General features: G+C 39.5%; 1 protein-coding gene across 1 annotated transcript in view; it reads left to right on the top strand.

Moving 5' to 3' along the window:
• Nucleotides 1-13420, top strand: part of LOC142345225 (putative phospholipid-transporting ATPase IIB) — a 70571-nt gene that overhangs the window by 31778 nt on the left and 25373 nt on the right. Inside the window, exons 9-14 of the mRNA XM_075397248.1 lie at nucleotides 4024-4246; nucleotides 4720-4914; nucleotides 6068-6266; nucleotides 7491-7733; nucleotides 11004-11260; nucleotides 12051-12181. Coding sequence (XP_075253363.1) covers nucleotides 4024-4246; nucleotides 4720-4914; nucleotides 6068-6266; nucleotides 7491-7733; nucleotides 11004-11260; nucleotides 12051-12181 — 1248 coding nt within the window. The remainder of the gene's footprint in view (nucleotides 1-4023; nucleotides 4247-4719; nucleotides 4915-6067; nucleotides 6267-7490; nucleotides 7734-11003; nucleotides 11261-12050; nucleotides 12182-13420) is intronic.

Raw genomic sequence — 13420 nt, 5'->3', positions numbered from 1 at the left:
AAATTTAATGAAAAAAGCTTGAAATTCTTTTTCGCTGAATTTGAACTAATTAATTGCTCTTAAACAAAGTTTTGGATCATTTATATCAATCCTGTGGTCTTTTTACTTTACGACTTCAAAAGAAGTATTGGGATCCTACTGGTATTTGCGACTCGAAGAGGAGTATTGGGATTTTACAGGTTTCTTTTATTTGGCTGAAGCAAGTTTGTTCATGACTCGTACATTTGACTTTTATTTTCGAACATTGACTTTTGTTTTGCAACGTTGACTTCCATTTTGGAACAATTGACTTTAGCAGTAGCATATTTACAAATACTTAGTGATTAGGCACTGCTGGTAATGTTCGCGATGGAAAGGTAATTTTGAGAAGTTTTCTTCCCATGACAGTCCCTCCTCCCTATCCCGATTACAGAACCCTCCGCCTAACTATCCCGCAGCCCACCTACCAAACTACCCCCATCAACCTACCCCCTCCCCTGCTCCTACTCACCACCACCCCCACCTACCTACCCCCCTCTATACGCCTACACTCCCCCATCTATATACACATCCCCGTGCATAGCTACCTACCACCCTACAACCCTACCCCCGTCGCTTGACGCCCGCTCACCCACCGCGCCGCTCTCTCCCCATTCCTCTTATTCCCCCAATGCTAGCATCTCTCCCAAGCCAACCGAAGCTAAGCGCTTGCCTGTCTGTTGAGAGCAATTTGCCGACGTTTTTCGGTTATGTTTTTTTTTCATTGGAAGCGGACAAGATTAGCGCAGGGCAAATTGAATAGTAAAAATTGACTTTGAATCTTGGCGGAGAAAAACTTTGTGTTAATTATTTACAATTTTAATTATATTTTTTTGCGCTGGTAATAGATTGCCTATCCAATTTATATTATTCAAAAATATGATATTGCGCAGGCAGACTACATTTCATTGCAAACCTTTTTCCTTCACAAAAACCAGTCTGAATGAAAAATACAATATTTTCATTTGTTTTTAAACAAAATTTGTGGCAAACATTTTAGTCCGGATTATATTTTTCTCTTTGTTCAATTTTTGGTACAACTATTTGTTCTTTTGAAATTTTGTCGTCTGGCCGACAAACTAAAGTTTTTTCTCTGGAATTGCGTTAGAATGATACAGCTTAGCGGGCATTAAGTCGCTGTTCATTTCGCTTGCTTCTTTGCTCGCCTCTAGTTGAACTTCTTACAAAACGTGCTGAGGTGTTAAAGTGTAAAATCTTTTTTTGAAGGATACCTGTTTAGGTCTGTACGCCCTTTTGGCCATCTATACATATACCAGTACGTAAACTCAAACTTCAAATACTCCAAAAGCATTTCGCAACAGCAGTTATTAATAGCTGCAAAGCGATAGCCGAGACTATCATTGGCCGTCTCTTGGTTTTTTAAACAATCAAAAAATTGGATTGTATTGGTTCTCTGTCGTTTTTTTTGTAAGATGTGTTCACATTTTTCTCTGTGACTTTGCGGTTTCAAAACGAGATAAGCAGTTAACGCTCAGTAGGCATTAGGTTTTGTTAGAAACCCTAGTCTGGCTTTAATAGCAGTTTTAGTGCATAGAGTATTGAACTTGAGGGGAAGGCCTAAACTCATATTGAAAAGGTCATTTTTTTTTATCTTTACTCCCAAAATGATTCAATTTTTAAGGTTTTTTCCGTAGTTTTTTTGAGTTTTTTGTTAGCAGGGTATACAGTCAACGCTTTTCAAAATTCATAAAGTTCTTTGAGAAGCGGCAAATGCTTTTTATGTCTGCTGTTTGTGCTATATTTTTTGATAAGACAAACTTAAACAGCCAAAAAGGTTGTGATATTCTGCGATTTCAAGTTTTTTTTGGAAACTAACTCTTGTTATTTTAGTTTTTCTAACTTCAGGCGTCAATGAGACCTTTTCATGGCTTGACTATGGGATAGTGAATAGTTCTTACAGAAAATGAAATGCTTTTGAGACTATTAAAATCAGTAAATTCAGCGGTTTTTTAATCATAACTTGCCAATATTTTCAAAATTTTTTGTAAAATATGTAGTTTTTTTAGTTTTTCAAAGTGTAGCAGTCAATTAATTTTTTTTAAGGCAAAAAATTGGGAACTCGATAGTCCCTAGTGACAACCAATTGGTTACGAAAATAATAGCATCACGAATTTTAGCAACAATTTAATAAAATTTGCAGTTTTTTTTCTAACTTTTTTAAATCTGTCATTTTTCAATCTTTTCATTTTTTTGAAGGGGCAAATGAAACTTTTTAAGGCTTTAAAATGGTTAATTTGTTAATTTTCAGGGACAACAATTAGTTTTGCAGATATTAGTTTCACGAAATTGAGCCACTTTTTATATAAAATTTTTAAAATTTTGAGTTTATTTTAGTTTTTTTATCGTTAAAGCCCAGTGAAATTTTTGGTGGCTGAGAGATGAGTTACTGGACAGACTTTTGATGCATTGAAATTGTTTTGAGGGTTATTAGGTGGATGATTTGAGCAACTTGAAAAAAGTTTGCAGTTTATCGAATTTTCGTTATAGGGAGGCAAATGAAACCTTTTTAGGGTTTTTAGATGCCTTACTCGATAGTTTATTGTGAAACAGAAAAAGAAATGAAAGTACAAATATCACGAATTTTGGCAACTTTTTGACAATTTTTGATTTTTTTCTCAAAGTTTTCTTTTTTTTTCTTTTCGACTTTTTAACTATAGAGGTCATTGAAACATTTTTCGGAATGAAACTATATTACTGAATGGTTTACAAGCTAAAAATGTTTTCAAAGCTTGTGCTGGGGTTCATTGATGTATTTAAATTGATAAAACTTTGTTTTTATAGTTTTTGCTTCAAAAATTTTAGCAATGTCAATATTTTCAGTTTTATACAATTTTGTGAGACTCTGTTTGGTTGTCATTGTTAACTTGATCTAACTGTCAGGTCGAGCAATTTCTATTTTTCGGATCATTCTCCGTATGGTAATTCGGGATCTGTCCAGTTGTGTTTTCTATTTTGTGGCGAAGATTTTTGTTATTACCATATGACGTCACAAACACTTCAAATCGGCTTTTTGTTCATTCGTTCATACAATTTCAATTGATTTGCGTTAATATTCACTCTTAGTGGAGCGAGTTTTCCGTTCATCAGCGTGATTCAATTTTTGGTCACACTTGACTTATCTCACTTTCAAAAATGAATTCCTCACTCTGAAATTATTTTTCTTTACTTTAATTCAAAGAGATAAGGTCAAGCGTGTGTATATCACTCTAATTGAAGCTTATTTTAGGAGCAGCTAATAGAAGCAGCAATAAATTTTTCAGGTTTTTAATCGAAATTTAACATTTCAGCCCCTAATGAAAAGAAGAAATTTCTTTTTTGGTCTGTCTTTTTGACTATCTTTTTGAGACTGCAGATCTACCAAGCTTTTGCGGCTGTTTTGTGGCAATCTGTCAGCTATCTTATTTCAATTGCTCGCAGACAATATTTGTGACAATTGTATTAGTCCTGCGATCTTTTTAATGCGATTTTTAGCGTGGCCGTTTTCTCGACCTCGAAAACGTTTCTCGTTCAGAGGGCATTAAGTGACCGAGCAGCTCGCTTAGAGCCTTACGCCTTACCAGTTTTTTAGTATCGATGCACCGAAACTGTTTCGATAGTTATAATTTGACCCCCCATTCACCCCTCCCCCGTCCACTCTCCTTCATGTGGCGCTTCGAATCTCAGAACCCAGCTAATCCCTCATTGCTCGACCCCCGTGAAACCCCCACTCGGCCCTTATCTATCCCCCTCCCCCCTCCAATGATGACATCCCAAAGCCCCAGCTGGCTACTGCCGCAGCCAATCGCTGGCGGGTCGTTTGAGAGCAATTCGCCCGACGCTAGTGTTTACTACTGATATCTGCTGATTCATGGCTGGAATTCTTAAACCTTACTCCGGGATCTGACTTGAAAACTGCAGAAACAGAACTCAACTATCTAGACAAATATAAAAAGTTACTGTTTGAGAATTAATTGTAAATTGACGTTAAGCATGCGTGTTTCATAGTTTGCGAGTGAATCTGGACATTGCCAAGCTAATCTACTGCATCTTCATCCAGAGGGACTCCTACATACCAGGTACTCTAGTGCGAAGCAGCCAAATCTCCGAGGAGTTGGGGCGCATCAGCTACCTCTTGGCTGACAAGACTGGCACACTGACTCAGAATGAAATGGTGTTCAAGAAACTTCACCTGGGAACTGTCGCGATCAACTCCGAGGGTAACGAAGAGGTTTGTTATTTTTCAAAAAAGGGTCTCCCATTATAGCCCCCATGAAAATACAGCCCCCCTTTATGGTATCTTTGCCATGATTGGGGGGGGGGGGGGGGGTGGGCTGTAGGTTATCTGACCACCAGAACCAAAAAAATTGAGCACAGTTACCAAATATTTTGTTATCGCTTGCATCGGTGCTTGGATTTTTTTGACGTATGTTAGTATTATTTAATAAATAGGTTTTTCGCCGAATCTGTTTCAGAGGCTTAAACTCTTGTGTTATGGACGGGGAGCCCCCCCCCCCCCCCCCACACACACACACACACACACACACACACTTCACTCCCTCCCCCAATCCCCCCTCGACATTCATCCTACCTTAGTCGGTTCATGCTTAGTATCTCAGGTCCTAGGCTGTTAGCGGGTTGGCTGGGAGTGTTTCGGGGGTTATGGGGGGCATTCTTTACTATTTGGATTGTATTTTTATGCAGACAAAGAAAGACATCGCAGAGGCCTGCAGTTCTCCATCGAGTGCTTTGCCAAGAACATTAAAAGTATGGGATGCAGTGTTAGCTGTGGCTCTATGTCACAATGTCACCGTAGTTCTAAATGACGCAAAAGACAACAACAGCACAAATGAGGAGGGAAAGGAAGAGATGACATACCAGGCTTCAAGTCCAGACGAAGTGATTTCTCATCTTCAACCTCAATTCATTAAAAACTCGAATAACGGTTAAGGCGCCAAGACTCCCGTGTCAAAATTGCTCCCAATATCCCAAAAGAGTTGGGGTAACGGATTACGGTATTTTATTGAACTGCCCCCCCCCCCCCCCCCCCCCTCCATTCTTGCATCTTTCGCTGCATAAAAATGTAACAGAGGCGTGGGGGACTGGCTAGCGGCTGATTAGGGAAAAGCATATCGTGTCGAGGGTGGTCTTAAAAGGAGATTTTGCGTCTCGTCGTTAAGATTTTGACGAATGAACCTTACCAACAAATTTCTTAAGTTGATTAATTGCTCTCAAACGAAGTTTGTAGCAACTAAATTAGTCCTGTCGGTCTTTTTTATGCGATTTTTCGCTTGACCGATTTTTCGTCTGACGCTTTTGACTTTTCGTCCTCAAAAACGGGATAAACATGTAGCGCCCAGCGGGCATTAAGTGCTCTTAGAGCCTTTCAGCTCTGTTTCAGCTCAAACTGTTTGGGAGACTTATAGATATGGTATGAAGGGCGGTTCTTAGAGGTTGAAGACACCCCAACTGTTGACCCCCCCTCCACTATTGCCCCTAACCCCCCCCCCCCACTGAGCTGTTGCCCCCCAACCCACGGTTGCCCCCATCACTGTAGTCTCTTGAGACAATTAAATGGTTTTGGAGAATTTAATATCTTGAATTTTAGAAAGATTTTGTTAAAATTTGCGATTGTTTCCAAAATTTTTGAATATTTTTGTCCTTTTCGAGTTTAACGATCATTACTGGCCAACGAAGTTTTTCAAGTCTTGCAGATGGGTTACTTGACCTAACTCCAGAGACAAAAATTAATTTTGAACATTTTCACTGCGAAATCTGGAATCTTTTCTTCTAAATTTTGCAATATTTTGCAAGTTTTTAAAATATCAGTTTTTTATTTGATTTATTTACTAACAAGGCTATAAAACTAAAAGTTGCAGAGTCGAATCCAGCTAACGCGAGACTCACCAAACCGTGGCTTGCTGCTGACGAAGTCAACCGCTCGCCGGTCTTTTGAGAGCAATTCGCTCGACGTTAGTCGGTTATATTTTTTTTGATGTTTTTTTCTGCTAGCCTTTTTATTGTCTCTTCTAGCCTATCTGTATATTGCTAGGTAGCTCTCGTGAAGTGGACAGAGGAGGTAGGGGTGAGACTGGTGTTCAGAGACAGATCAGAGATGCATCTCAAGATAGAAGGGGGACAGACTCTCAAGTTCACCATTCTACAGATATTCCCATTCTCATCTGAGAGGAAAAGGATGGGCATCATTGTGCAGAATCAACAGAATAATGAGATCACTTTCTATGTCAAAGGTAGAAAGACACACAAACATTCACCGTAGTCTTTAAATGTCAATTTTAAATTGCTTGACGAATTGTGAAACCCCGTGCAGCTCTGATAAAAATTAAGTAAGCTCCCATAATGTACTGGGCACCAATGCTCCCGAGGAGACAGTAAATCCTTGATATGAAGGTCAAAATGTTTGAACGGTGTTAGGAGAATTTACCCAATTCCATTTCACCCAATGTTGTTTTACCCAACTTGTCATTTTATCCAATGCTATTTTTAACCAAAGCCAACTTTAATTTATCCTATTGTTAAAATTACCTGAGCAACTATTTAGCCGACTATATAATGAAACGGCCCGCGGGACTTGATACGCAACTATCACAACTGAGCATCGGATAATTGTACGGAAATATCAACATTGTGTAAGTTGGCATTTGGCAAATTAGCATTGGGTAAAATGACAGGTTTGGTAGAATGTGGTAAAATGGTATTGGGTAAATTGTCTTGTAAGCGTTTGAACTACCTATTTTTATGCTGCTCCCACCTTTCGTGCCTATAACCTGCCCAACTCCACGCTCAATCGCGCTTCTGCGATGGTCATCCAGACGCGCCAGTCGCTTGAGAGTATTTAGTCCGCTATTCCGATTGTGTTAATTAATATGAAATAGGATTATCAATTAATTCTAACTAGCCAGAGACTCCATTCAAGTAATTATTTTGTGCGCTCGAAACCTAACCCTGATCTGACTATCCAAGACAGAAATGACCTCGGATTAGGGCAAAAAAAGACAATTTTCCAGACCTTTGTGCGCGCTGACCAATCCCCAGGCCCTGCAATTTTGGTCTGGAAACACACCGTGTGCGTTTGAATTGGGTCTGATCAGAGGTCACTTCCGTCAGGGACCTCGACCTCGACCACTTCCGTCAGAAGAACGACTATTTAGCAAAACTAATTAGTTCATATCGAAATTCAACGTTAAAAAGTTCAAATTAAGCTATTCTACTCAATATTGCTTAATAGTATTTTATTTAATCAATCCAAGGTTGAGGTCCTCGTTCAAAATGACCTTTGAAAATACCCATCCTGAATTGGTGCGACTATGCTGATGAATTTGGCTCGACTGTAAGTACTTGGTGCGTTTGTTGCTCGTTAAAAATCCTTGCCTGTGTTTTGAACGCACCATACCCCCTGCTTGCTTTCAAAAATGGTCTGCGTCATAAATGAGGACAAGCGAACGATATTTCAGGAGCTGACTCCGTGATTGCCCCGATGTGTGACTTCACAGACTGGCTGGACGAGGAGTGTGGCAACATGGCAAGAGAGGGACTGAGGACTTTAGTGTATGCTAAGAAGACTCTCTCTCCCCAGGAGTACAATGCATTCAGTACCAGAATGACACAGGCCACCCTCAGTTTGCAAGACAGACAGTCGAGAGTGAGAATGGCTGTAGACTCACTTGAACAGAGCTTGAAAGTTATCTCATTGACAGGTACGGTACCACTTTTGTGCCCAAAACTTTAGTCGCAGCCGAATAAACAAGAATTTTTTAGTGATTCCTACTCATATTTCTAGTTTCATTTGTAAGATGAACTCGTTGATGATGGAGAAGTTACATCAGAAATTTAAGATTAGCTCTAGATTCAGGATTTTTAATTGCTCTCGAAGTTCGAGTAGTGCGTGCGCGCGCGCGCGTGCGTGCGTGTGTGTGTGTGTGTGTGTGTGTGTGTGTGTGTGTGTGTGTGTGTGTGTGTGTGTGCGTGTCTTGTTTTATGCAAAATTTTTTCCTAACCGTTATTGCCTTTTCTAGTAAATTTTACGTCTTCAACTTTTTAGGTTTTGCTTTATCCTATTTGTTTAGGGTGTAATTTGATAGAACGGAATAGCTTTCAAACAAAGTTTGAAGAAAATATTTTCCTGTTATATTGTTATATCTCTTTTTACGCTATCATTTTTCTCTAACGTTAACAGCAAACATTTAATTGCACTCAAAAATAGTTTTTACGCAATTAAATTAGTCCTCTGGTCTCTTTTAATTTATGCCATCTTTCAATTTTTCGTCTGAGTTTAATACCTTTTTATTTTTAATCCTCGAAAACAAAATAAAGAGATAAAGCCTGAAAACTATCAAGTGATTTAGTAGATCTCTTAGACCCTTGCGCCTTGCTAGTCTCTATGTATTCGATTAAGCAAAACTGTTTTGAGGAAACGATGTTTGTAGCAATTATATTAGTGTTGTGGTGCAAATTTTTCGCTTGACCCTTTTTGCGCGTTTCTTCTAGAACATTCTTTGACTTCTCAAGCGACTTTTTCGCGATTTCGTTCTTCATTTTTGAGTGATCTCTTGTTCTCACTCTGAAGTAATGCTTGTTACTAAAATAAAATTGATTTTATCATAGCTGAAAGAAGAGCCTGATAGCCGAGTGGGAAGTGCTTCAGGTTAGGGCGAGGGACGGCATTGGTTCGAATCCTGACGTGGTCAAATAATTTTTCACCTGCTTGACCGTTCGAGAGCAATTCTTCGGACATTAGTCGGTTTATGTTTAAATGAGATTTTCTTGATTGACTGATTTTTCATCTGACCCGTTTGTCCTCAGAAACGGGCTCAATAGGAAACGCCTGGAGGTCATTAACTTCTCTTAGAGCTTTATGTCTAACAAGACGCTAAGAATGCGATTCACCAACAGACAATCTCATGCTGTGAAGAATGGTTCTTAATCTGAAAGTTTTACTGTCAGTCTCGACCAAGTCACCCCCCACTCATCTCCCAAAGCACCACCAGTCTACACTCCTCCAAGTGACTGTTTGGACCCCCTCTCATCCAGCCCTTACAATTACTTGATCCCCATTCTCCACTCATCCCCCTCATCTCTCAGTCTTGCCCGGGTACCACCGAAGCCAACCACTTGCCGACCCTCTGAGCGCAATTCGCCCGCTACTGGTTGATTGTCATTTACAGTGTGGCTGATGGCAAACTCAATCGTAGAAAAGTAATTTGGTAACAAAACTCTCGGTATTTAATTGCTCTCAAACGAAGTTTGTAGCAATTATTTTAGTCCTGTTGTTAATTTTCAGTGCGATTTTTCGCTTGGCCGATTTTTCGTCTAACCCATTTGACTTTTCATCCTCAAAAACGGGATAAAAACGTAGCGCCCAGATGGCATTAAGTGCTCTTAGAGCTTGCAGATCACTACTCTCCAGGTATGCAATTCACAGAAACTGCTTCGGAGACTTATACTTATGGTGTGAAAGGCGGTTCTTAGAGGTGCCCCTCACAACCCCCCGCACAACAACCCCTCCCCACATCAGCCATCCCCACTGACCCCCCTAATCCACACCCCTGCACATCGTTCAGGCTGCAAAGTCCCCGTGCAACCAAAGATCCCCCAATCGTTGCCCTCCCCCACTGTTGCCCCGAACACACCCCTCGCAACCCCCACCCCCCACAACACCCCCTCCAACATCAGCCCACCCCCACTGACCCCCCTTAATCCACACCCCTGCACATCGTTCAGGCCGCCAGGTCCCCGTGCAACCAAAGACCCCCCTCCCCCACCCAACCTTTGCCCTCTCCCACTGTAGCCCCCATCACCCCCCCCCCCGACGCGGCGCTCAACTCATGCCCTCTCAACCGAACTAAAGCTAGCCTCACTAGGGATTCGCCATACGTTAGTCGGTTATGTTTTTTATATTTGATGCGAAAAATCAGTTTTAATGTATTTGATCGCATTATGATGCATTTTTCTTCGTTTTTAAGATTTTTAATTCTTCTTATTCGTAACTGTTTGAAGCAACTATTGTATTCGTATGCATCATTCCTTCCTGCAACATTTTTGCTGGACAATTTTTTCTATAATGTTCTTTTAGCTTGCAATATGGGATTAATTGTTTAAACCCGATAGCGTTAGATCTCTGAGCAGCTATTAGCGATCTTTATTAGGCATTAAATGCACATTATACCAAAGCTGCTGAGGGATACTCGATGAGACAGATTTTTAAAGTATGAACGTTTATTTTGAGATGTTTGAACTCCCTTTTGTTTACCTCACACGTTTTAATTTTCACCTATCCCAAAACTATCCCTTGGACTGTCGTTCGAGAGCAATTCGTCCTATGATCGTCAATTGTTTTTGTTTAAATTGGTTAGACTCAGAATTGTTATTTAAAGCATGCGCTTCATCGCAACGCCGAGTTTTTAATCTAAAGTTGGATCTATTCTGTTTTGCTGCTTTTTGTTGGGTATATAACTTTTACGCCCCCAGCCCAGGCAAACGTGCTATATATTATGCAATAACGTGCTATATATTAACACATAATTTGTAATTGGGGGTATAAAAAACGCTAGGGGGTGGCAAAACCGAATAGATCTCTAAAGTTAATGGGGAATTATGGTTGTTTTGGAAACATTGCTATATATTATGCAATAACGTGCTATATATTAACACATAATTTGTAATTGGGGGTATAAAAAACGCTAGGGGGTGGCAAAACCGAATAGATCTCTAAAGTTAATGGGGAATTATGGTTGTTTTGGAAACATTTCCCCCTGAAATCGTTTGAGAGCATTTTTTCTGATGTTCGTCGGTGGTATTTTAAACTATTATGAAAATATATAGAGTTTTAGTTTTTGAATGGTTTTTCTGATTGATAGTCATTTAAAAAAATTTGGTTTTCAAAGATATTTAATTGTCGTTTTTTGACTTTATCCTATATATTGAACGTCAAGTTGGAGCAAAAAATTGAGATTGCTCTTTCCAATTAGGTGTTGAGGACAGGCTTCAACTGGACGTGCGCCCCACGCTGGAGTCCATCAGGTATGCCGGGGTCAAAATCTGGATGTTGACTGGTGACAAACTGGAAACAGCGCTGTGCATAGCCAAGAGCAGTCGGTTAATCTCACCTAATCAGAAGACATTTGTGATCAATGATGTCGGAGATCGGATGCAGGCGTTGCAGCAGATGAATACATTTAGAAGGAGGACTGACAGTGCGTTGGTGGTGTCTGGAGATAGCATCACGGTACGTCGTATTTCAAAGATGGACGAGGGAGATTAGTTAGTTTTTAATTGCTCTCGTATGAATTCTGAAGCAATTATTGTAAACGTGTGGTTTTTAAACCGAGTGACTTTTTTCACGCTTCACGCTTGACTTTTTGATTTTTATTGGAGAGATTTTAAATTCCGAAATAAAGTCTGTTGCTAAAATAAAACCGGTTGTGAGATTATAGACCGGAAATAGACCGTGTAGCTTGGTTGATAATGGGTATGACTCACGTCCGCGAGATTAAGGGTTTGAACCCTTCTCAAGTCAGTAGCTTCTGAATCATAAAAATTTCTCTATCCTATGCGCCTTCTAAATTGTTTGCCTCGACAGTCGTTCGAGAGTAATTCGTCCGACTTTAGTATGTTACAAGAAGAGCGCAGCTCGACCAGAACGAAGTTGCAAGGATCTGGCAAGATCTAGAAAAATAATCACCTGCCAATATCACCGCAATTTTTCTGATTAAGCTTTAGAGTTATAAAGTGTCTCTGCCAACAACTGAAGCATTTAAGATGATCAGTGGTTCGAACAGAATTCACCTGACATTGGTCTTTTTATGTTTTCAATCTAAAACAGTGTTTAACTTGATCCATGAAATTTGATCATATCATAAAAACAGTCAAAATTGCCACATAGACTCTGACCTAAGTGAAATCTAAACAAAAGAGTATTTATGTCGAGAATTATCATGTGTATGGTAACTTAAAGTATAGTAACGACTGTTTTGCATAAATATAATGTGGATAAAAACCTGGCATGATTTGTTTAGACGATTCTGAAGAATTACGAGCAGGAGTTCATGTCTCTTGTGATACAGTGTCCTGCAGTGGTTGTGTGCAGATGCAGTCCCACTCAAAAGGAACTAGTCGTTATTCTCATACAGAAACACACAAGGAAAAGGTTAAAATTTACATCATGTTGCAGTTTTACTTTGTCGGTTTTGGAAAAGAGGTTTGATATGTCACCAGGCTCCAACTTTTTGTACATTATTTGCTGGCTTTGAAATTGTCGTTGACTTCGGAGAGACCAAACCGGAATTTGTTTATCAAATCCGCTACTTTATCTTAAATGTCGTGTTTTTAATAGCCGCACAGCGATAGCTGAGGCCATTATTAACCTTCTCTTGGGTTTTTACGACTCGAAGAGGAGTATTGGTTTTCTTAAGGTTTTTAATAGCCGCGTCAGCTATTCAGCCGGCTATTATTGCGCTCGTATTTTTTTTAATAGCCGCACAGCGATAGCTGGGGCTATTATTGGCCTTCTCTTGGTTTTTTACAATTCAAAGAATTTGAATTGTATTGGGGCGCTGTCTTTTTTTTAAGATCTGTTCACACATTTTCATGATTTTTGAAGTCAAATTGGAGTAGTGATTTTGGTCACGCCGAAACAGGAAATGGAGCGAAAAAGCGAGTGGTTTTGCGGCGTGAACCTTTTTCGCTCTAAATTTAAAGTAGAGTGAGAAAACGGTGTTTGAACAAAAATTCGCTTTCTCGCTAGTGGTTTTTTGTTCACATGCGGCAATTTCACTTTGATTTTTACTGTTTTTTTCGATTTTTTGGATCGGATTTTTTTCTAAATGGTTTTTCCAATCCATTCATAGTCCGTTTTAGGTCTAGTTTTTTTAGTCAATGAAAATTCTTTGAATTGTACGTCAGGACTTGTCCTGCTATGTTTTTTTTTATTTCGTCGTCATGATTTTTGTTACGACCATATGACGTCACAGCCACTTTTTGTTCATTCGTTCATGCAATTTCAGCTGAATTGCATGTGTGACGTCATTTTTCGCTCTTAGTGGAGCGAGTTTTTTGTTCATGTGCGTGATTAAATTTTTGGTCACACTTGACTTACCTCACTCTCAAAAATGACTTCCTCACTTTGAAATTGACTTTTATTTACTTTAATTCAAAGAGATAAGGTCAAATGGATGTGTGTCACTCTAAATGAAGGTTATTTGAGATCAGCTAATAGAGGCAGCAATAACTTTACAGATTTTTAATCAAAATATAACAGATCAGCCTTCAATGAAAAGACGAATTTTTTTGGTCTGTCTCTTTTACTGTTGTTTTTAGACTGCCGATCTACGAATCTATTGCGGCTATTTTCTGGCAATCTGCCAGCAATGTTTTTTTTTACATTTTT

Source organism: Convolutriloba macropyga, chromosome 1 (genome assembly GCF_964194025.1).
Source record: "Convolutriloba macropyga chromosome 1, txConMacr16.3, whole genome shotgun sequence".
Classification (NCBI taxonomy): domain Eukaryota; kingdom Metazoa; phylum Xenacoelomorpha; order Acoela; family Convolutidae; genus Convolutriloba; species Convolutriloba macropyga.
This window is presented reverse-complemented; position numbering and strand designations above follow the sequence as displayed.